The sequence below is a fragment of the Hyperolius riggenbachi genome, chromosome 9, assembly GCF_040937935.1.
Source record: "Hyperolius riggenbachi isolate aHypRig1 chromosome 9, aHypRig1.pri, whole genome shotgun sequence".
NCBI lineage: Eukaryota > Metazoa > Chordata > Amphibia > Anura > Hyperoliidae > Hyperolius > Hyperolius riggenbachi.
The window spans coordinates 105649599-105672491 of NC_090654.1; the positions used below are offsets into that span (position 1 = coordinate 105649599).

Here is a 22893-nt window from a genome sequence, read left to right on the forward strand (position 1 = left end):
GAGCTGCGCAGGTGCAATCGCGTCTGTGCGGACTGCGCAGCCGCGGCAATCTGTGGCGGCCATATTGAGTGGGGAATGAGAACCCGACCTGTTCGGAGGGGTCGGACTCGGGAGTCGGGACCCGACCAGGGCCGGTATTACTGTGGGAGCCATGGGGGAATGAACGGGAGGGAGCGGATGGCGTCCTCCATGGATCTGGATTATGAAAAGTTATTTAACTTTTTTCACATTTGTGGCCTCGGAAGTCCTTTAAATATTGTTTCCTGTAACTCTGGTTTGCAGAGATGTAGGGACCCCATCTTTGGAATCCAAGTCTAACAATATGTCTTCTACCTGCATGAGACATTTCGTGAGATTCAGAAGTTGCTAACGGCCATGGCTGCGATTTATGTACGTCAGCATCACTACCATTGAAATAGCCCAAATGAACAGGTTTTTGTGACCCTAGGCTATGACCTCTGTGGCCTAGGGGCCCGAAACTCACCAGTCATGTTCCCCCTAAGGGTCCCTACAATGCTAGAAAATTTGCCACTGCTGAGCAATTGCCCTTTGAAAAGATGTGAGATTTTGGAAAGTGAAATAGGGAGGCAATGAAAGCCTATGGGGGATTTTACCAATTTTGAACCCCTGTAACTCTGGTTTGCAGAGATGTAGGGACCCCATCTTTGGATTCCAAGTCTAACAATATGTCTTCTACCTGCATGAGACATTTCGTGAAATTCAGACGTTGCTAACGGCCATGGCTGCGATTTATGTACGTCAGCATCACTACCATTGAAATTGCCCAAATAAACAGGTTTTTGTGACCCTAGGCTATGACCTCTTCAGCCTAGGGGCCCAAAACTCACCAGTTATGATCCCCCTAACAGTTCCTACAATGCTAGAAAATTTGCCACTGCTGAGCAATTGCACTTTGAAAAGATGTGAGATTTTGGAACTGTAAATAGGAGGCCCAATGAAAGCCTATGGGGGATTTTACCAAATTTGGAGCCCTGTAACTCTGGTTTGCAGAGATGTAGGGAACCCATCTTTGGAGCCCAAGTCTAACAATATGTCTTCTACCTGCATGAGACATTTCGTGAGATTCAGACGTTGCTAACGGCCATGGCTGCGATTTATGTACGTCAGCATCACTACCATTGAAATAGCCCAAATAAACAGGTTTTTGTGACCCTAGGCTATGACCTCTTTGGCCTAGGGGCCCGAAACTCACCAGTTATGATCCCCCTAACAGTTCCTACAATGCTAGAAAATTTGCCACTGCTGAGCAATTGCCCTTTGAAAAGATGTGAGATTTTGGAAAGTGAAATAGGGAGCCTAATGGAAGCCTTAGCAGAATTCAGCACTTTTGCACCCCTATAATTCTGGTTGGTTATCATCACCCGCCGACTTTAGCAGTTAATAGCAAAGGCCCCTTACATCCTAGCAACACCAAATTTGCAGGAAACAATTTTGCACCAAAGATAGCAGGAAACAATATTTAATGGACTTCCTAGGCCACAAATGTGAAAAAAGTTTAATACCTTTTCATATTCCAGATCCATGGAGGACACCATCCGCGCCCTCCCGTTCATTCCCCCATGGCTCCCGCAGTAATACCGGCCCCGGTCGGGTCCCGACTCCCGACCCCTCCGAACAGGTCGGGTTCTCATTCCCTCCTCAATATGGCCGCCACAGATTGCCGCGGCTGCGCAGTCCGCACAGACGCGATTACACCTGCGCAGCTCTAGGGCCTCCTCCTGCCGCGTCATTAATATGCGTGCATACATCGGACGCATCGGGAGGAGGACCTAGAGCTGTGCAGCCGCAATCGCATCTATGCGGACTGCGCAGCAGCGGCAATCTGTGGCGGCCATATTGAGGGGGGAATGAGAACCCGACCCGTTTGGAGGGGTCGGGACCCGACCGGGACCGGTATTACTGCAGGTGCCATGGCGGAATGAACGGAGGGGCGCAGATGGCGTCCTCTATGGATCTGGATTATGAAATGGTATTTAACTTTTTTCATACTTGTGGCCTCGTAAGTCCTAAAAATATATATATATATTTTTTTTTATTATTTTTATGTGCTGAGTGTGGGAAATAAATGAAAAGAAAAATGACGTGGGGTCCTCCCTCCCGAGCCTCTGTAACCCCTTGTCCCCCATGCAGGCTGGGATAGCCAGAATGCGGAGCCCCGGCCGACTGGGGCTTCGCACCCTGAGCTATACCAGCCCGCATGGTCCATGGTATGGGGGGCTCCAGGGGGGGGGGAGGGGCAGCCAAGCCTTCCCCTCCCCCTCCCCCGGAGCCCATGGACAAGGGGCTCTTCCCCACCTCCGGTGCCCCGGGAGGAGGTGGGGGCGACGACTACCGGGGGGGGTTCGTGGTGGCATCTGGGAGTCCCCTTTAAGAAGGGGACCCCAGATGCCCACCTCCTCCCAGGAGAAATGAGTATAGAGGTACAAAGTACCCCTACCCATTTCCACAAAGGGTTAAATGAAATAAAAACACAACCACGAAAAAGTCCTTTAATTTTCTTAATTAACCAGAAATACTTACCTGTACCTTTAAAAAAAAAAATTCCCACGGCAATATCCTCGGTAAAGGATCCAACAAACTGTATCCTCTTATGTTGCGATCTTCTATTAAGTTGATTAAAGATCTCCAAAGCCCCCCACCCACATAGCAGAGAATGCGTCCAAAAGTCCTTTTGGACGCATAGCTGCTAGCTCCCACAGTCTCTCCCCACCTGCCTGCCTGCACCTGTGAACCCCCACCTAGGCTGGCACCCAGTGCACCCATGGGTGCGCTGGTTGCCAGTCTAGGTGGGGGTTGACAGGTGCAGGCAGGTGGGGAGAGACAGCAGTGGGAGCCAGCAGCTTCACGTCCTTCCGAGGACACATTGGCCTCGATTCATCAACACTTAGCAAATTTGTTAACAACAGTTTGGTAAAATACCGAATTTGTTAACTTCATTTCAGGATTCATCAAAGTTATCTACAGCTGTTAGCAAACATTCGTTAACGATTCGGTAACAATTCGCTAAAACGGAAGAAAGTGCAATTCATGAAAAAGAAAGTGGGCGTGGTTTAGCGTTACATTTAGGATTAGTTATCTCCTTCACTGCTCTGTCGTTATTCCTGTCAGAGTGTAACGGAAAGAAAGCCCCACGCTTGCTTCATATACCCCCCCCCCATTTCACATGTGCCCTCATCACAACCCCTCATGCTTCCAACCCCCCCACCACTGCCCTCATCACCCTTAATGCAGCGTTACAAAGTGCCTCGCATGCTGCGATCCCCCTTTCTCCACGGCCACCTCTCCCACCCTGTACTCCGTCGCTTGCATCCACTGAAAAATACCGTCCATCTCTTAAGCGTCAGCCGCACAGGCTCCTCCACCACGTGCAGCACAGTCAAGGTACAGTTTCGGGGCACGGCTAAATGGAGTGCAGCGGCTAGATGGACAGTAATTTTCTATGGATGCAAGCGACGGTGAACAGGGGTAGCCGTGTAGAAGGGGATCGCAGCATGCAAGGCACTGTAACGCTGCATTAAAGGAGAGGAGGGCGGCTGATGTCAGTATAAACATATTAGTAACGCAGGGGAAAGTGGAATATCCCCAGGGTACAAATGTACATGGAGGGAGGGTGGCTTAAAACCGCGGGAGGGATAGGAGAGTTATGGCTACGCTGCTGAAAAAAAACACGCTGGCTTTCCTCCCCGTAGCCATTATAATGGTCGTCTCCTCCTCCTCCTCCTCACGTGCTGCTTTAAGCCTGCCTATATTACCCAGACTGCAACACGTTCCACCCTTCACTTCGGTAAAATATCACAGAGCACATTAAATACCGAAGAGTTAGCGAAGGGTTAGCGAACTGTTACCGAATGGCTGCGGAAAAATAACGCAGGCGGTTGTGAAGCGGAAAATGTTTGATGAATGCTTCACAAACTCGATAAACTGCGCATGCGGCAATATAACGACACTGCATAGATTAACGAACACCTGTTGATGAATTGAGGCCAATCTCTGCTATGCTAACAGCTCATGAATGAGCCGGAACTTTTTAATGAATCGGTTCTTTTTTTATGAATCAACTCTTTTTTTTTTACTTTAAAATCGATTTTCTCAAAAACTATAAGGTCTTTTTGAAAAAAAAAATGTTCCTCTTGTTCCAACTATTCTTTTTAACATTCCCAGTAATTTTGGTGTTGCTAGCTTTTAAAGGGGCTTTGCAATTAACCATTAAAGTCAGCGGGGGTTTATTTTCCCACGGTCAAAAGGAGAATTTACATTGAAACTTTAAAATTGATTTTCTCAAAAACTATAAGGTCTTTTTTGAAAAAAATGTGTTCCTCTTATTCCCACTGTTCTTCTTAACATTTTCTGCAAGTTTGGGGTTTCTAGCTTTTAAAGCGGCTTTGCTATTAACTGCTAAAGTTGGCGGGCGCTTAATTTTCCCACGGTCAGAAGGAGTTACTTTAAAATAGATTTTCTCAAAAACTATAAGGTATTTTTGAATTTTTTTCCCCCCTCTTGTAGTCACTGAAAGATCTCAGGTGTTAGACACCTTGAAACATCTTTTCCATCACTTTTCTGGCCAGCAGACATGTTTCTAGTTTTCAAAGTCCGCCTCCCCATTGAAGTCTATTGCGGTTCGCGAACTTTTATGCGAACCGAACCTTCCGTGAAGGTTCCGAAAATCGGAGGTTCGCGACATCTCTAGTGCTGACTGCAGGCAGATGCACAGAGTCTAGTATCTGTGTTGCACTTCGTGTTCACTTTATGGTGGCAACCAATTTGGCAAGAAATTGACAGCATATTGCCTCAGTCACGTTATAGTATGTTTCACAATGTAAATATTGTGGTATTAAATACCTATAAAACGCTGTTTTTGTCAATTGTGCGGTTTGTTTATTGGCAAAATATGAAACCTAGAAAAAGTAAGACACCTACCCGACTAAAATAAGTTATAGGGACATGACACCTCACTGGGCTCCCCTAATGCTTATTCCATGGATGCTTTTGGCAAGAATAGGCACACAAGCCCTGTACCAATCCATCACATAAAAGTGCACCCAGTTTATACACTACCACGATGTGAGACAATACCCACCCTTAGGATTTTAGCATTGAATGAGTTGGAAGTGCCCACAGACACAGCCTGTAATGTCATGGTTGTTCTTGCACATGCACATAATGATGAACATATTGTGAGTCAGAAGTGCTTTAGAGGACTCTTGTACATGAGAGAGGTGTGAGCACAGCCATAGTAGGAAGGAAAAATGCCCGCTAAGGTTAACAAAGCTGAGATTTAATGTAGCTAAGGTTTTAGATCAGTGGCGATCATAATGTGCAATTACAATTTCATGAAATTGTAATTGGAAAATTGTAATCATGAAAAATTATGCAAAATAATTTTGTGTATTTATGACAATGCTTCCGTAATTACTAAAATTTCAGTGTAGAACACACAATTAAAATCATGTTACCCCTAATTTCTGTAATTTTGTTTAAAACACAATTATGATTTCATGTTACCCATAATTTCCATAATTTTGTGTAAAACAAGAAATTACGATTTCTATAACTTTCATAATTCTTATAAATTCCGGAATAATTAATGAAACATGAAATTATTATTTAACACGAAATTACAAAACAAAATTCTGAATTACAAATATTCTGATCATTATGTAGTACAATTTTGCGTCATAATTATGAAAACGTGCACTGCAATAGTGTACCTTTAGTGATCCATGCACTTGATCTCAGGGGGTAGGAAGTTTCTCTGATTCATATAGGCATCGGCAAATGGAAAGGGTCAATGAGAAAAGGAAAAAGAACATTGTTCCTGGGCTACCTTGTTTTTGTGTGCCATTTGGGGAGTATTTTAGCAAACAAGGCAGATGACTTTGCATTGGGTACAGTGGAATCTGTTTTCACTTTCCATTTTTTAAAGATATAAACTTCCTTCCTTATCAGTGATGCCATAAATTGAGCCCACCTTGTTGATAAGCAGTTTGAGGGGAAACCTGGATTTGGTGATTGAGCAGGATTTTGCATGGCCTGAAAGATTGATTCTTTCACATGATAGAATGCTAGTGTCACAAGAGTGTACCTAGGACAAGAATTAGACAGATACTTTGGTATTTCATTATCTGGTAGGTGAGGATCGACAGCTTTTAATAATTTTGCCAAATGAGGCTTTAATTGATTGTTGGTAATGAGTTTGTCGGTACCTTGTATTTTGAGGTTTTGGAGCCTGCCCTGATCCTTCATATCAATTATCTTTAATCTGATTTGTTTGAAGGAAACCTGGAGTAAGGGGGCTATGGAGGCTGCCGTATTTATTTCATTTTAAGCAATATCAGATGTCTGGCTATCCTGCTGATCTTCTGCCTCTAATACATTTTAGCCATAGACCTTGAACAAGCGTGCAGCAGATCAGGTGTTTCTGACATTTTTCTCAAATCTGACAAGGTTAGCTGCATGCTTGTTTCTGGTGTGATTTAGACACTGCTGCAGCTAAAGAGATCTACAATTTTGTTATGCTCGAGTGAGGTCCTGAACTCTGTCCTCTGTGGGGCCAGTCTGTCCTCCATATTAGATATTGAGGATTGCACTGATTGAGAGAGGAAAGCAAAGTCCTCAGCTATGGATTGCTTTAAAATGAGGACCAGGAGCTTGATATAGTTCTACATTAAGGCTTGGTTCTGAGGCTTCCCACCACCTTTATTTCTCTTGCTGGTTGCCTCTAGGTGCAGAGGGGTTTTCCTCTGTCATTTTCTCAGAGGAGGAGGCTGATTTGACAATGTTTGCTGGAGCTAACATACAGAGGTTTCTAGGAAGGCATCCATGTATGCAGGTCCACTTGCCTCACCCCCATGGCTCTGCATTTCTGCAGAGCTGTTCCTACTATCTGCTCTCACTACCACGTCCCTCATCCTAACAGGCATACCCCTACATTCAAATGTGCTTTCAAAACCTAGCTTTTAAAAAGAACCCGAGGCATGTGCCGGGGGGCAGATGGGACACAGAGGCATGTTCTCTGACTCATGACATGCCTCTTTGTCCCCCCATTGCCGCTCTATAGCCCCCCAAAATTATTGACAATATTTGTCTCTCGGAGGATAAAGGGGGGAGGGATTCCCTGCTCAAAACGCCCACTAGGGGCGTTCCTGCAGGCGTTCCAGAGCTGCCATTGGGCAGCTCTCTCTCCCTGGCCACTCCCCCTGCCTCTCCCCTGCCTCCCTTCATGGTGAGAGAGAGAGATATCTCTCTACTTCCAGCATCATGACCCAGAGATCACAAAAGTGAATGTGGAGCAGTGCGGGTCTCAGGAGCGGTGGAGAGCAGCGGGGATTGCCTCTCCTGCAAGGCATGCCTCTTCCTCTTGAGATTGCTTACAAGCTACATGCTGTAAATTGGGGGGGGGGGGGGGGATGACAGCAGTGCATGGGGACGGTGCAGAGAACGGCGCATAGGGGACACAGAGGCATGTCATGAACCAGGGAACAAACCTCAGTGCCCCATCTAAAACTCCCCTCCCCCGTGCTGCCTTGTGTGCACAGCAATATACATGTACTAAATCCGCACAATCAATTATAATCTTTATTCCAGCACTTCTGGTTCAGCTAGCATCCGGGTGTGCCAATAATCCACACATTGTGTCCTACACCATGGTGGGACATGGTGGGACATCTGGGTGCATGTTGAAACCGTACCACTGGAATAATGATAATTAATAATATTCATTGATTGAAATTTGAATTCAGTCTAATCGACACCAAACCAGAGATTCTGTTTACCAGAATGTGTACAGTTACTATTTATTCTTGAAAGGGAAATTTGAATCAAGTCAATTAAAACCACCAGGGGGCAGCGCAGCACTATTTTTTTTTTAATTATGTAGCTAGCCTAGCGCTAGCTACATGACATCCCCCCACACTCTTCGTTTGCCTCCGGCGATCAAGCCCGTCTGGAAATCCCGTTCTGAACCCGTTCCCCCATGGCGACGGGCGGGATGATGTCACCGACGTCGTGACGTCAAAGGGAGTCCCGATCCACCCCTCAGCGCTGCCTGGCACTGATTGGTCAGGCAGCGCATGGGGTCTGGGGGGGGCGGTGGGCGGGTAGCAGCGAATCGGCGCGCAGCGGCGCTGATTGGGCAGTACCTGCAGCTAGCAAAGTACTAGTTGCATGTACAAAAAAAAATATTATGCAAATCGGCCCAGCAATGCCTGAGAAATCCTCCTGCACGGCATAGCCTGAGCTCAGCTCGGGCTTACCGCCAGGAAGGTTAAAAAAAATCATCTCCAAATGCAAATTGGAAGGAAAATGGAATTCATTACAAAATGGCCAGATATCATATCCTTTTTTATTTGCATTTGCATAGAGCTTTGTTTCAAGTGGGAATAAACAGTTTGCGATTATGTGAAATTGGTCCCTGTGTGTAATAATAATACGACAGGGACCTTCAGAATTTGTTTTCACATTCACAGCCTGTATCAGCATACTGTATATAAATACATCTCTTCATTTAACCACCCTGGCGTTCTGATTAAATCGCCAGGGTGGCTGCGGGAGGGTTTTTTTTAAATAAAAAAAAAACTATTTCATGCAGCCAACTGAAAGTTGGCTGCATGAAAGCCCACTAGAGGGCGCTCCGGAGGCGATCTTCCGATCGCCTCCGGCGCCCAGAATAAACAAGGAAGGCCGCAATGAGCGGCCTTCCTTGTTTTGCTTATATCGTCGCCATAGCGACGAGCGGAGTGACGTCATCGACGTCAGCCGACGTCCTGACGTCAGCCGCCTCCGATCCAGCCCTTAGCGCTGGCCGGAACTTTTTGTTCCGGCTGCGCAGGGCTCAGGCGGCTAGGGGGGCCCTCTTTCGCCGCTGCTCGCGGCGAATCGCCGCAGAGCGGCGGCGATCAGGCAGCACACGCGGCTGGCAAAGTGCCGGCTGCGTGTGCTGCTTTTTATTTCATTAAAATCGGCCCAGCAGGGCCTGAGCGGCAGCCGCTGGCGGTGTTGGACGAGCTGAGCTCGTCCAGACCGCTCAGCTGGTTAACATCCCCAGTAATCTTTATGTTATTTCACACAGAAATCTTATGTTATTTATCTTCTCACAATGCTATTTTCAGCCTGGGATATGGATGAAAATGTTCTAGTAAGTAGAAATTATCTTAGGGGGCACTATGGTGAAAATTATGCTATTCCATTATCCCCACATCAGTTGTTTAATATGGACAGCATACATTTCACCATAGAGTTCATATTAAAAAAATATTTCCTAGCAACCCTCTACTCCTCCTCTACACAGCTGAGCTGCGTAATTAGATCAGATATCCCTGATAAGAAAGTGTTGGACTGCTCTGCTAACAGACACTCTACAAAGCTAATTGATAACTCATACACTACAGAGCCCCATGCGATTGCTTTTCATAATTTCCAAGAGAAGAGACCCAGCACCGTCTTCAAATGTATTTCAAGCTCTTTATTTTTTAAAGCATATATTTTATATTATATAAAGCATATATTTAAAGTATATGCATAGACTTGCCCTTTTTAATGCTGTTGATGCTTTAAAAAATAAAGAGCTTGAAATACACTTGAAGACGGTGCTGGGTCTCTTCTCTTGGAAATTCTGCTTGCTGTTCCTGGAGGCAGAGGCACAACGACCAAAAGCACTTCGTATCTGGATGGTTGGGTGCTGCCTTCTACTACTTGTTTACTGTTGCTTTTCATATGTTAACTAGCCACTTAAATAAACAAACAGGCTGCTAAAAAGTTACTTACTTAGCAGCCTGTTTATTTATTTAGCTAGTTACATGTGAAAATAAAAGTGTGTGCCAGCTGGCCTCGTTATAATCAGCCGTTAGAGTGTCTGAAAGCAGTGCAGTCTGACACTTATGGTAGTCATACATCGCAATGATAGGCAGAGTCGAACAAGAGACATATCTCTTTCTTAATCAAATCTGATAAGAGAGAGATCTGTCAGCAGCCCATACACTGCAGGCCGATTCCCAATCAATTTCATGCTGAAATTGATCTGGAATCAGCCTTGTGATGCCGCATTCAACCGTGTCGCCGCTCTGGCGGTTTCTCCTTAATGTTAAGTTTCCTCCTGGTGCCCCGTGCATGTTATACATTACCTATCTGCAACCTCCACTTGTCCCAGCTAGCTCTGGGCGCACTCAATTATTTATACATGCGTGCCATGTGGCTGCCTAGTAACGTGGCCGTGTGTATGACCTCTGACGTCATACGCGCACCCTTACTAGGAAACCACTTGGGGCATGCATGTATGTAATGCGGAATGCACCCGGAGCTGTGGAGGACAAGCGGAGACCGCGGAAAGGTAATGTACAACATGCACAGGGCACCAGTGGGACACTTAACATTGGGGGGGTGCAGCGCCAGGGGTTTCGTTGCCTCTGTCGATCATCCCAAAATTGCGCAATGTTACCACTGCGCACCAGATCAAGCAAGTTGGCCCAACATCTTACAGCATGCGTGATCAACTATGTGACCAATTTCGGGACTGGGATTTTCATCCAATTCAATTATAATTATTGAAATGGATAGTTGATCGGCTGCCAAGTCGCCTGATGTATTGCCACCTTTAGAGCATGGAAATGATGGCAGCTCAGCTCTGTAGAAGGGCAGAATTAGTTTTAGGGGTACTTTTTAAACACAAACTCTATGGTGAAATGTACGATGTCCATATTAAATAATTGATGTGGGGATAATGGAACAGCATACGTTTTGACCATAGTGCCCCTTTAAATATTTGGGCTTTAAATGCTAATCTAAGAAGGTTTCATGCTACAAACATGTAACACATTTTTTTGGTCTACATATCATACACTAATGCCTAATGATCACTTGTCATAATCAATGGAGAAAAATGGTATCATAGCATTCATTTCCATCAGACTCTCCCACATGAATCTTGTTAAAGAGGTTCAGAAATTGATTAATTGCATAGCCAGTATTAACCCCGGGTTCTTATGTAGATATCTATATATATAATAGAGTAAGTGCCTCAACCTTCAAGCAAGAAGAAGAAGTAGCGCCCTGCCCCCAGGGCCGGTCCAAGCAAGAAGGGGCTGGTCCAAGCAAGAAGAAGTAGTGTCGTATCAAACCAAGGGCAAAGAGGGATCATTTGCATAGCAGTAGCAGTGCATTGTGGGTAACCACAAATGTTCACTTATAGCTGAATTATTGCAGATTTGCTTCTGTTTTAGGAAGGCAAATTACACCAAGCTTTGCTTTTTTTAGTAGGAGGTCTTTTTGGTCCCTTTTATCCCCCTATACATTCCGAGTGGTTTGGGTCACCCTGAGCTGCTTGGATACTCTGTTGTACTGGTCCAAGCCCAATCTCATACAGCCGTATCAATCCTTGCCATGGACTGATGAGGGCCAAAAGTCTGAAACAGGCGGTCTACATGTGGGTTTGATATGACTGTGTAAAATTTAAAGCTATATGCTTGCTATACACCAGCGGCTCTGGATGCTCGCTTGGCTTACTAAGGGGGAAAAGGAATTATTTGCATATTTAGTAGCAGTGCATTGTGGGTAGCCACAAATGTTCACTTATAGCTGAATTATTGCAGATTTCCTTCGGTTTTAAAAAGGCAAATTACACCAATACAGTGTGTGGCATCGCAGGAAGTGACGACAGTGGAACGCACGATGGAACACGGAAGAGGTGAGTCATTTCCGCCTCTTACTAATAGTGGCGGCTGCTACTGTGCTTAAACAGGAGGGGAAGCACACATGGGGGACCCAGGTGAGGGGGGGTTCCTGCTGAGCTTAAGCTGGAGGGGGAGTGCACATGGGGGACCCAGGTGAAGGGGGGGGTTCCTGCTGAGCTTAAGCAGGAGGGGGAGTGCACATGGGGGACCCAGGTGAGGGGGGGGTTCCTGCTGAGCTTAAGCTGGAGGTAAAGCACACATGGGGGACCCAGTTGAGGGGGGTCCAACCCCCCTCCCCGCCACTGTGCCCAATACCCCCTTCCTGCCCTCTACCCTCTTATGTAGGGATGCTCATTCGGATTCCGCGGAAATGCAATTTCCGAAATTCCGATCGGAAATTGCATTTCCGCATCGGAATGCGGAAATCGGTAATGTAAGTGCCGTAGGCGGATTTCCGCCGGATATCGCGGAAATTTCCGCCGGAAATCGCGGAAATTCCACCCGACTTTAACCTCGATTTTCTCAAAAACTATAAGGTCTTTTTGAAAACTTTTTTTTGCATCTTGTTCACAAGATTCGGTTTAATAAACCCTGAAAATTTGGTGTTTCTAGGACTTAAGGGGGCTTTGTTATTAACCATTAAAGTCGGTGGATTTTTACTGTAATGTAAAATGCAGAAAATCTGCATCTGCCTATTTTCTGCATTTTATATTACAGTAAAAATCTGCCGACTTTAGCAGTTAATAGCAAAGCCACCGTAAGTCCTAGAAACACCAAATTTTTAGGGTTTATTAAACAGAATCTTCTGAACAAGATGCAAAAAAAAGTTTTCAAAAAGACCTTAAAGTTTTTGAGAAAATCTATGTCAAAGTCGGGCGGAATTTCCGCGATTTCCGGCGGAAATTCCGCATTAGAATGCGGAAATTGGTAGCGGAAGGCGGAATCGGTAATCGGTACATGACGGAATGCGGATTTACCGCGGAATCGGAAATTGGCATTCCGACCATCCCTACTCTTATGCGCCGTATGCTGCGCTGCGGGTCGGCTAGTATATATATATATATATATATATATATATATATATATATATATATATATATATACATGGTAAATTTATATTGGAATTTTTATTATTAACAGTAGCATATACACCTGTTGGGCATTACATAGGCGCTCCTCGCCTTCTCTGACACTCCTTGAGTCACAGATAGATGGTTCAGTTTCCCAAACACAGTTATAAAAAGCTTTGCTTGTTAGTGTTTCTTCATTAAACCTTACGGTATGAAGCAAAAACTTCTCATTGGGCAGTATAGTAAAACACTGAAAACTTTTTATTTAAAATTCACTATCTCGGCAAGACTCCTCCCTACCAGTTTCGTCATTCCCTATGACTCATTCCTATGGAATGAGTCACGGTGAAAGAGTCATTGAATGACAAAACTGGTAGGGAGGAGTCTTGCCGAGACAGTGACGACACACCGTAACACCTAATGAGGCAACAGGATGACATGTGGGTAGAGCAGCCGGGGAAAAAACTTGCAGCACGGTGGACATAACGCGGCGGTCAGACCGGGAGACCGTGCGGGGTGGAACCCGCTGTAATATTTCCAAAAGCTGTTTAATCCTGCAATACCATGTGAGTGTGAATTTCAAATAAAAAGTTTTTAGTGTTTTAACTATACTGCGCAATGAGAGGCTTTTGCTTCATGCCTTAAAGAGGAACTCCAGCCTAAACAAACATACTGTCATTAAGTTACATTAGTTATGTTAATTAAAATAGATAGGTAATATAATCTCTTACCCACACTGTTTTAAAAGAACAGGCAAGTGTTTGATTGCATGATGGCAGCCATCTTTTTGGTTGAAAGGAGGTGACAGGGAGTCCTGTCCTGTGTCCTGAGCACCTCTCCCAGTTGCTAGGCAACGTGAATAACAACATAGGAAATCCCATCATGCTCTGCACAGCATCAGGGAAAAAAAGCCGGGGCTTTTTTTCTTTGATGGGTGGAGCTTAGCTAAAAATTCAGCTAAAAATGATGCTTTGGTAAGAAAAACAAAGTTCAGATGCTGTGAAACTGTTACAGAAACACCAAGCCTTTTCAGTGCTGCTGAGTAGATTTTTAGTCCAGAGGTTCACTTTAAGGTTTAACCTCCTTGGCGGTAACCCCGAACGTAGTTCGGGGTAAGCCGCCGGAGGGTGCCGCTCAGGCCCTGCTGGGCCGATTTGATTATTTTTTTTTTGCTGGACGCAGCTAGCACTTTGCTACCTGCGCCAGCACACTGATCGCCGCCGCCCCGCGCACGATCACCGCTATCCGTCGCGCCACACGCCCCCCCCCCCCCAGACTCCGTGCGCTGCCTGGCCAATCAGTGCCAGGCAGCGCCGAGGGGTGGCCCGGGACTCCCAATGACGTCCCGACGTCATCCCGCCCTGTCGCCATGGCGACGGGGGAAGCCCTGCAGGAAATCCCGTCCTTTGAACGGGATTTCCTGATCGGAGATTGCCGAAGGCGATCGAAGAGGGCGGGGGGATGCGGATGAGCAGCGGCTATCATGTAGCGAGCCCTGGGCTCGCTACATGATATAGGAATTTTTTTTTTTTTTAAAAAACTGCTGCGCTCCCTCCTGGTGGATTTTTTTATACCGCCAGGAGGGTTAATGAAGAAACACTAACAAGTGAAGCTTTCTATGATAACTGCATTTGGGAAACTGAACCATTTGGCCATCTATCTGGGACTCGATGAGTGCCAGAGAAGGCGAGAGGGGAGCCTATGTAATGCCCCACAGGCATATATGCTACTGTGCAACTCACCTACTTTACATGTAACGATCACTCTATGAGGGTAATTGCCTTACTGGTGGAGGAATACTATTGAGGAAGCGCTGCTGCTATCTTATTTTCCCTCATGATGTCACATTGTAATTGCAAATGTCAATACCATATTACTACTATGTCAAATTGAAGCTCATCACTAATACAGTGGAACCTTGGTTTGCTAGCATAATTTGTTCCAGAATCATGCTTGTAATCCAAAGCACTCTTAGGCCTAGTGCACACCGGAGCGTTTCCGCTGCGGTTTGCGATCTGCTTGCGGGTGCGGATCCGCTAGGGTAATGTATTTCAATGGGCTGGTGCACACCAGAGCGGGAGGCGTTTTGCAGAAACGCATACTCCCGGGCTGCTGCAGATTTTAGATTGCGGATGCGTTTCTGCCTCAATGTTAAGTATAAGAAAACCGCAAACCACTCTGAAAAACGGCACTTCAGAGCGGTTTGCCAGGCGTTTTTTGTTACAGTAGCTGTTCAGTAACAGCTTTACTGTAACAATACATGAAATCTACTACACCAAAACCGCTACACAAAACCGCAAAATGCTAGCTGAAACGCTGCAGAAAAAGAAGAAAAAAGCATTTCAAAATCTGCTAGCATTTTGCGGATCTGCTAGCGTTTTTTGGTGTGCACTAGGCCTTACTGTATATCAAAGCGAATTTCCGCATAAGAATTAATGGGAACCCATTTGATTAGTTCCACAAGCCAAAAACAGTTATAGTAAAACAGTATAAAATAAAAATGTAAACAAAACTTTCACTATAACTAACAGAATCATTGCCCTCTGCTGGCTCACCCCAACCTTTTTTGTGTGTGGCTTTAAAGAGACTCTGAAGCGAGAATAAATCTCGCTTCAGAGCTCATAGTTAGCAGGGGCATGTGTGCCCCTGCTAAAACGCCGCTATCCCGCGGCTAAACGGGGGTCCCTTACCCCCCGAAATCCCCTCCGTGCAGCCGGGGATCTCTTCCTGATTGAGGCAGGGCTAACCGCCGCAGCCCTGCCCCACGCGCATCTGTCAGCGCGTATCTCCGCCTCTCCCCCGCCCCTCTCAGCCTTCCTTCACTGAGAGGGGCGGGGGAGAGGCGACGATGCGCCACTAATAGATGGCGCTGAGAGGCAGGGCTGCAGCCGTTAGCCCTGCCTCTAGGAGCAGCAAAATCTACGACCAACTTGGTCGTTGATTTTGCGGGGGGGGGTTGGGGGTGAAGGGACCCCCGTTTAGCCGCGGGATAGCGGCGTTTTAGCAGGGGCACACGTGCCTCTGCTAACTATGAGCTCTGAAGCGAGAATTATTCTCGCTTCAGTGTCTCTTTAACAAGATACTTATCCAATGACAGTTACTTTTGGGGATTTCATGGAAATGTGACTTTGTACAGTCTCTACATTCAGATTAAGCACCAAAGGGAGAAGAACTATTGGCTCAGTTGTGATGATGTGACACATGTATACATTTTTTTTTTGCTTGCATATCAAGTCAAAATTTCCCAAAGATTTTTGCTTGAATTGCAAAGCGCTTTTAAACCAAGTTGCTCTCAATCCAAAGTTTTACTGTATTACTACTGTTATCTCTGAAATTCCTATTTCATTTAGTAACATACACATGTACAGTATATATTAAGCCATAAACGCATTAAGTCTCATAAAGCATCATTATTATAACTTTTGGTTGCATGGCATTAATAGTATAAGCAGAAATAGATCAGACTTGAAAAAAGAAAGCACTATAAATTATTTATAAATAATTTTATATTATTTATAAATAATATAAATGCAATATAAATTACTTTTGTCCTATGTTGCTTTCAGTTACAGCAAGTAGTACAAATCCGAAAGGCTTTGGACTAGTCCATCTCCTCATGGGGGGTTCTCAGTATTCCCTTTATTCTTATTTCTTACAAAACCACTTTGTGTGAAGCATCTAAACAAACATGCTGGTCAGCCTTCCTACTTGCTTGAATGCTATTTTGGCAGTTGAACTGAGTAACTGCCATTCTGTAAGTGTTTTTGAGGATAAAGAAAGCCCTGAAAATCCTCCCTCCCCGGGGAGATAGACTAGTAAAAAAATCTGTAAGGTCTGTCAACTTTTTACAACCTATTGTAAGTGACAGTGATGTAGAAAAGAATACATTAATAGTGCATCTGGAACAAATGCACATTTTATACATATGAATTTTTTTTTTCATGCTAGTGGTCCTTTAAGTTTGACCACAGTAACCTTATGTTTGTTTCCAGTGTGTTACTCAGGCACTGCTGAAGCCAAAAGATCACCAGGACAGCCAAGCAACTGACAAAGTTTTAAAGGAGATAAATATAGCAGCATTCATGTCTCACTAGTAGTGATTATTGTAATCTGCTAATTAGAATTATGCAAAATTTCCCGTAATTTTTCTCACAATTACGGTCATAGTAACATACACGTCTACATCTTAATTTCTTACAATTACAGTCATAGTAACATAACATGTACATCTTAATCACAATTACGGTCATAGTAACATACACGTCTACATCTTAATTTCTCACAATTACGGTCATAGTAACATAACATGTACATCTTAATCACAATTACGGTCATAGTAACATACACGTCTACATCTTAATTTCTCACAATTACGGTCATAGTAAGATAACATGTACATCTTAATCACAATTACGGTCATAGTAACATAATACATAATTAGCAACCAGTATTTCCCTCTGTGCATATATAAAAGATAGGCCTTTCAGCCTATTACATTGTTGGGGGTGTGGTTATAGATTATGGCAGTTGGTGCTGTCTTTTTTTTTTCATGTCTGCGAGTAGAAAATATGATTATGTGCAGGGTGATTGTGGATAAAACAATAAATTACTTGGCAAATATCAATAATTTCTTGATCTCGCTTTTATTCTTTAAAGAGGAAGCCCAGGGAAAATAGCGTAATGAAAAAAGTGACTAATTTTTACAATAATTATGTGTAAATGATTTAGTCAGTGTTTGCCCATTGTAAAATCTTTCCCCTCCCTGATTTACACTCTGAAATGTATCATACGATGACATTTGTACTGCTGGCAAGTGATGTCAGTGGAAGTAGCTGCTGCTTGCTTCTTTGGCAGTTGGAAACAATTATATTATCACAGTATAACAAGGCTCCCACAGTGTGATGCCTGCACCTTAGTGCTGTGAGGCACTGACATCACACTGTGGGCGGAGTTTCACCATACTATCAGCCATACAGAGCCCTCTGATGATCCATTTGAGAAAAGGTAAAGATTTCTTGTGGGAAAGCGGGTATCAGCTACTGATTGGGATGAAGTTAAATTTTTGGGTAGGGTTTATCTTTAATGTCTCACTTTGCAATGGATTGACTCAGTTTTTTCCCCTTTCTGCTAAAGTTCCTCTTTAAAAGGGGTTCTGTAGATACTAAAAAAAAATAACACAAAAACTGACACTTACCTGGGGCTTCTGTTGGCCCCCTGCTGCTGTCACGTCCCGCGCCGTCCTCCTATGATCCTCCATTCCCCGCCGCTGGCACAGGTCTTTTATTTGTCTAACAAGACGAATAATGCTCGCTCCCGCTTGCATCTCTGGGAGCATACTGCACAGGCTCCCGATGATGCAGCGGGAGTAAGCACGTGCCACGGCCATGCATCCGCAGTTGATCATCTGGATCAATTGTACCGGGACCGGTGGTGGGGAATAGAGGATTGTAGGAGGACAGCGCAGGACATGATAGCTGCAAAGGGGCGATAGAAGTCCCCGGTAAGTGTCAGTTTTTGTGGTTTTTTTTTCTGATCTACAGAACCCCTTTAAGTCAGTTTGATTCCCTAAACTGTTATACTTTACCTGAGATGCCCTAGGTTGAATCACAACAACAATATTGAAATAGAGTATTTTATTATCTCTATTCCTTTAATCTGATCATTTACTGTCCAAAAAGTACAATTACTTACAAAAGTAATGATTAGTATGATTACCGATTTTCTACAATTGGCTTTGCAGTTATATTTTTGTTAGGGCTGTGTCAGTGGTTCTCCCCACATCTCTTAACCTTCTTAGCAGTAACCCCGAGTCAGGCTCGGGACAGAAATCTGTAGCTCAGAGCAGTAACCCCAAGCTGGATCCATGGGAGGTGAGTAATGTGCAGGGCTGTCGCAGATCTATCTAGCGGTTTGATTTGTAGGGTCTAAAAGCTTGAGAGAAAAAATTCTGAAAGTAATCATACCACCAGGGAGGTTAACAATACCTATCTTCTTCCTAATGTCTGAGTCTATGATTCTCCAAATATTAAGTCTTCCTGATATACCATACAACAGCTCTGGGCAAACTACAGCCTATTGGCACATCCTGATGGTGTGTCACCTGATGCCTTGTTGCCATGGAGACCCAAAGCTGGAGGTGGCGATTAGTTGAGTGCTACTCACTCTTATATTGCCGCTTGCAACTCTGCAGGGAGGGAGGGAGATAAAAAAAAAGAATGCGGCACTTGGTCAGCAGCCGGCTGCCTGGGCCTCTTAAACTTTGCCTAGGCCTGCTCTACAACCACAATTGGAACCATCTTTGAGTGCCCAGCATAGGTATGCATATGCATAGCTTGTCTAACAGCATTCCACAGTCTCTAACTTTCCCCACGAAGCTATGTCTCCTTACTTCCTCCTCAGCTCAAGCACTTTACTTTACTTGTTGACAGCTCTGTGTCCACTTATATCACCCAGCACCTTATAACACGCTATCTTTTGCACACAAGCACAGCACGCTATCTTTTGCACACAAGCACAGCACGCTATCTTTTGCACACAAGCACAGCACCTTGTAATTGTTATGTTCACTACTCCTGTACTCACCTAGGCACTTCGGTAATTGTTTACTACAAGTATGTAAAAAAGTATTATTGTGTAGCAATCATTAATGTATTATTTAATTATTAATTGCGGACAATATATATTAACCACCCTGGCGTTCTGATTAAATCGCCAGGGTGGCTGCGGGAGGGTTTTTTTTAAATAAAAAAAAAACTATTTCATGCAGCCAACTGAAAGTTGGCTGCATGAAAGCCCACTAGAGGGCGCTCCGGAGGCGATCTTCCGATCGCCTCCGGCGCCCAGAATAAACAAGGAAGGCCGCAATGAGCGGCCTTCCTTGTTTTGCTTATATCGTCGCCATAGCGACGAGCGGAGTGACGTCATCGACGTCAGCCGACGTCGTGACGTCAGCCGCCTCCGATCCAGCCCTTAGCGCTGGCCGGAACTTTTTGTTCCGGCTACGCTGGGCTCAGGCGGCTGGGGGGACCCTCTTTCGCCGCTGCTCGCGGCGAATCGCCGCAGAGCGGCGGCGATCAGGCAGCACACGCGGCTGGCAAAGTGCCGGCTGCGTGTGCTGCTTTTTATTTCATTAAAATCGGCCCAGCAGGGCCTGAGCGGCAGCCGCTGGCGGTGTTGGACGAGCTGAGCTCGTCCAGACCGCTCAGCTGGTTAAGTCCTATTTATTATTGTTTTATTATTTATTCACTAGCGACGATTATATCATAAATAAGAGAAACTTCTATTGCATGTAATCCTACTGGCTGTAAGTTACCATAGTAGAATGTGCAATGTGAGAATCTATGGAGCCATTATTTTGGTTTTTCTATATATTTTTTAATACATGGTTTGAAAGGAACTGCCAATTGATAATGGCAGATAGGTATGAATAGCCTTCTGCGGCCATTATTTTGGTTGAAGTGGAAGAAAAGGTGACCATGCCCACAGTTCAGCCCCAGTCAAAACTCCTTCAACCACTTTATCCACCACTACAGTATATCTACGTCCTCTGTGACTTCATCTAAGCCACGAGTCAGTAAATCTACGTCTTGTAGCAGAAGCAGTGCTGTGCAGGATTGGGCTTGCTCCTGTGCACATTTCTGGCACTATCTGACGCAGCACTAATTGGTGAACGGGAATATATGTTTCCAGAGCTAATGAGATTGATTTTTACCATTAAAAATACTTTTATTTTCTCAGTTCATATTGAAAAATACACACTGTAGCATTATTTCAGAATCAAATATATTCACCATTAATTGTGACAGGAACATAATCTAAGTTTTGTGATAAGCGGTAAGAATAGCCAAACAAAATTTGTGTTTTCTTATCTACAGTAGCAATTTTTTATTTTTAAACTGGAATTGGTAAAACTGAGAAATAGTGTGTTTTTTCTATTTTTTTCCTTGTTTTCCCATTAAAACTCATAGAAAACAAAATTGTTCGAGGGAAAAAATGGCATACAATGAAAGCCCAGTTTGTCTTGAAAAAAAACAATATACTGTATATTTCATTTCTGTATCATAAGTAGGGATAAAGTTATTTCTGATTAAATAAAGACATAGCTAAACTGTAAAAACTTCTCTGGTCTATAAGTGGGAAACAAAGCCTGGATGTGAAGTGGTTAAAGTGCACTACTGACTCCGCCCCATCCATGCAAAATTTTGAGTGTCCAGATTTTTTGAGCCGCTTGTCTATAAAAAAAATAGAAATTAGGTGGCAACCCTGATTTTTATAATGGCAATTCCACTGCCCGAATTAAAACATGCCTCTTTTCCATGCACGCCTTTAAACCTGCGAGCAATGTGAATTACAAGAGAAAATGTATGTCTTTATGTACCTTGGAAATGTCAGTGTCACCACACTGGCGTGTCACTATAAAACACGATAATCTTTAATGAAAGTTCTTTGTATTTCATTCACAGGTATTCAAGTCATACATAAAAAGAGATGTCAACCAGACCACAGTGCAGGAATTTATTTTAGTTGCCTTTTCAAACTTAAAACAATTGCAGATATTATTGTTTGTGTTTATTTTACTAGCATACATGATTTGCACTACAGGAAATATTGCTATTATCATCTTAGTAAAAACTGAACCCTTGCTTCAAACTCCAATGTATTTTTTCATCAGCACATTTGCTGTTCTTGAAATCCTGTTTGTGACCGCCACAGTGCCTAAACTTTTATACATTTTAATTTCAGAAAATAAGAAAATATCTGTACTTGGATGTTTTACACAATTGTTTGTTTTCAATGGCTCGGGGATGACAGAATGCTATTTATTATTGGTAATGACCTTTGACAGGGATTTGGCTATCAGCAAACCTTTGCACTATTCAGCAATTATGACAAAAAGACTCTGTACAGAGCTAGCTGTGGCTCCGTGGATTGGTGGTTTTGCACTTTCTTCTGTGACTTCTAGTTACACGGCTCAGATGAAGTTCTGTGGTCCAAATCAGATCAACCATTTTCTCTGTGATGTGGCTCCACTTCAGAACTTGGCTTGTTCTGATCCTCTCATGAGTAAATTAACCACAATTCTAGCAGCTATTCTTGCAGTAATTTTTCCAGTTATCAGTATCATAACTTTTTATATTCACATTTTGGTCATCATCTCAAAAATGAAAGGGGCGGAGAGCAAGCAAAAAGTCTTCTCTACCTGCTCTTCTCATCTTATAGTGTCTAGTTTGTTCTTTGGTGCAGCTCTTACTGTGTACATAAGACCCTCTGGTGGCCAGAATGATAAATTCCTTGCTCTTGTATACTCTATTCTCACTCCACTCTTAAATCCTTTTATATACACACTGAGGAACCGAGATGTAAAAACAGCAATAAAAAAGTCAACCGTGTGGAAGGAACTTAAAGGGTACCTAAACTGACAATGTGACATGATAAGATAAACATGTATACAGTGCCAAGCATACATATAACTAGATTATGTTCTGCTTCTGTTTTGGACACTTCTGAGGGCTGGAACCCACTAGATCGCTTTTTTGGAGCGTTTAGGGAGCGGTTAAAGTAGCTAGAGCTTTCCCTAAATGCTCTGCCAATGTAAATAAATGTACAGTGGGATGCAAATGTTTGGGCAACTTTGTTAATCATCATGATTTTCCTGTATAAATCGTTGGTTGTTACGATAAAAAAAAGTCAGTTAAATATATCATATAGGAGTCACACACAGTAATATTTGAGAAGTGAAATGAAGTTTATTGGATTTACAAAAAATGCGCAATAATTGTTTAAACAAAATTAGGCAGGTGCATAAATGTGGGCACTGTTGTCATTTTATTGATTCCAACACCTTTAGAACTAATTATTGGAAATCAAATTGGCTTGGTAAGCTCAGTCAACCCTGATCTACATACACAGGTGAATCCAATTATGAGGAAGAGTATTTAAGGGAGTCAATTGTAAGTTTCCCTCCTCTTAATTTTCTCTGAAGAGTAGCAACATGGGGGTCTCAAAACAACTTCAAATGACGTGAAGACAACGATTGTTCACCACCATGGTTTAGGGCAGTGCTGTCCAACTTCATGGGCATGGAGGGCCATTTTTTTTTCAGACCCCATTGTGGAGGGCCGAAGGTTCTTGCTAGAGCC

The 22893-nt window shown here is 43.9% G+C and overlaps 1 protein-coding gene across 1 annotated transcript; it reads left to right on the forward strand.

Moving 5' to 3' along the window:
* Nucleotides 1–14372: 14372 nt before the first annotated feature.
* Nucleotides 14373–22173, forward strand: LOC137533510 (olfactory receptor 10A7-like). The gene is made up of 3 exons (XM_068254886.1): nucleotides 14373–14440; nucleotides 18552–18624; nucleotides 21217–22173. The coding sequence occupies exons 1-3, from the start codon at nucleotides 14373–14375 to the stop codon at nucleotides 22171–22173; spliced, it is 1098 nt and encodes a 365-aa protein (XP_068110987.1).
* The last annotated feature ends 720 nt before the right edge of the window (nucleotides 22174–22893 follow it).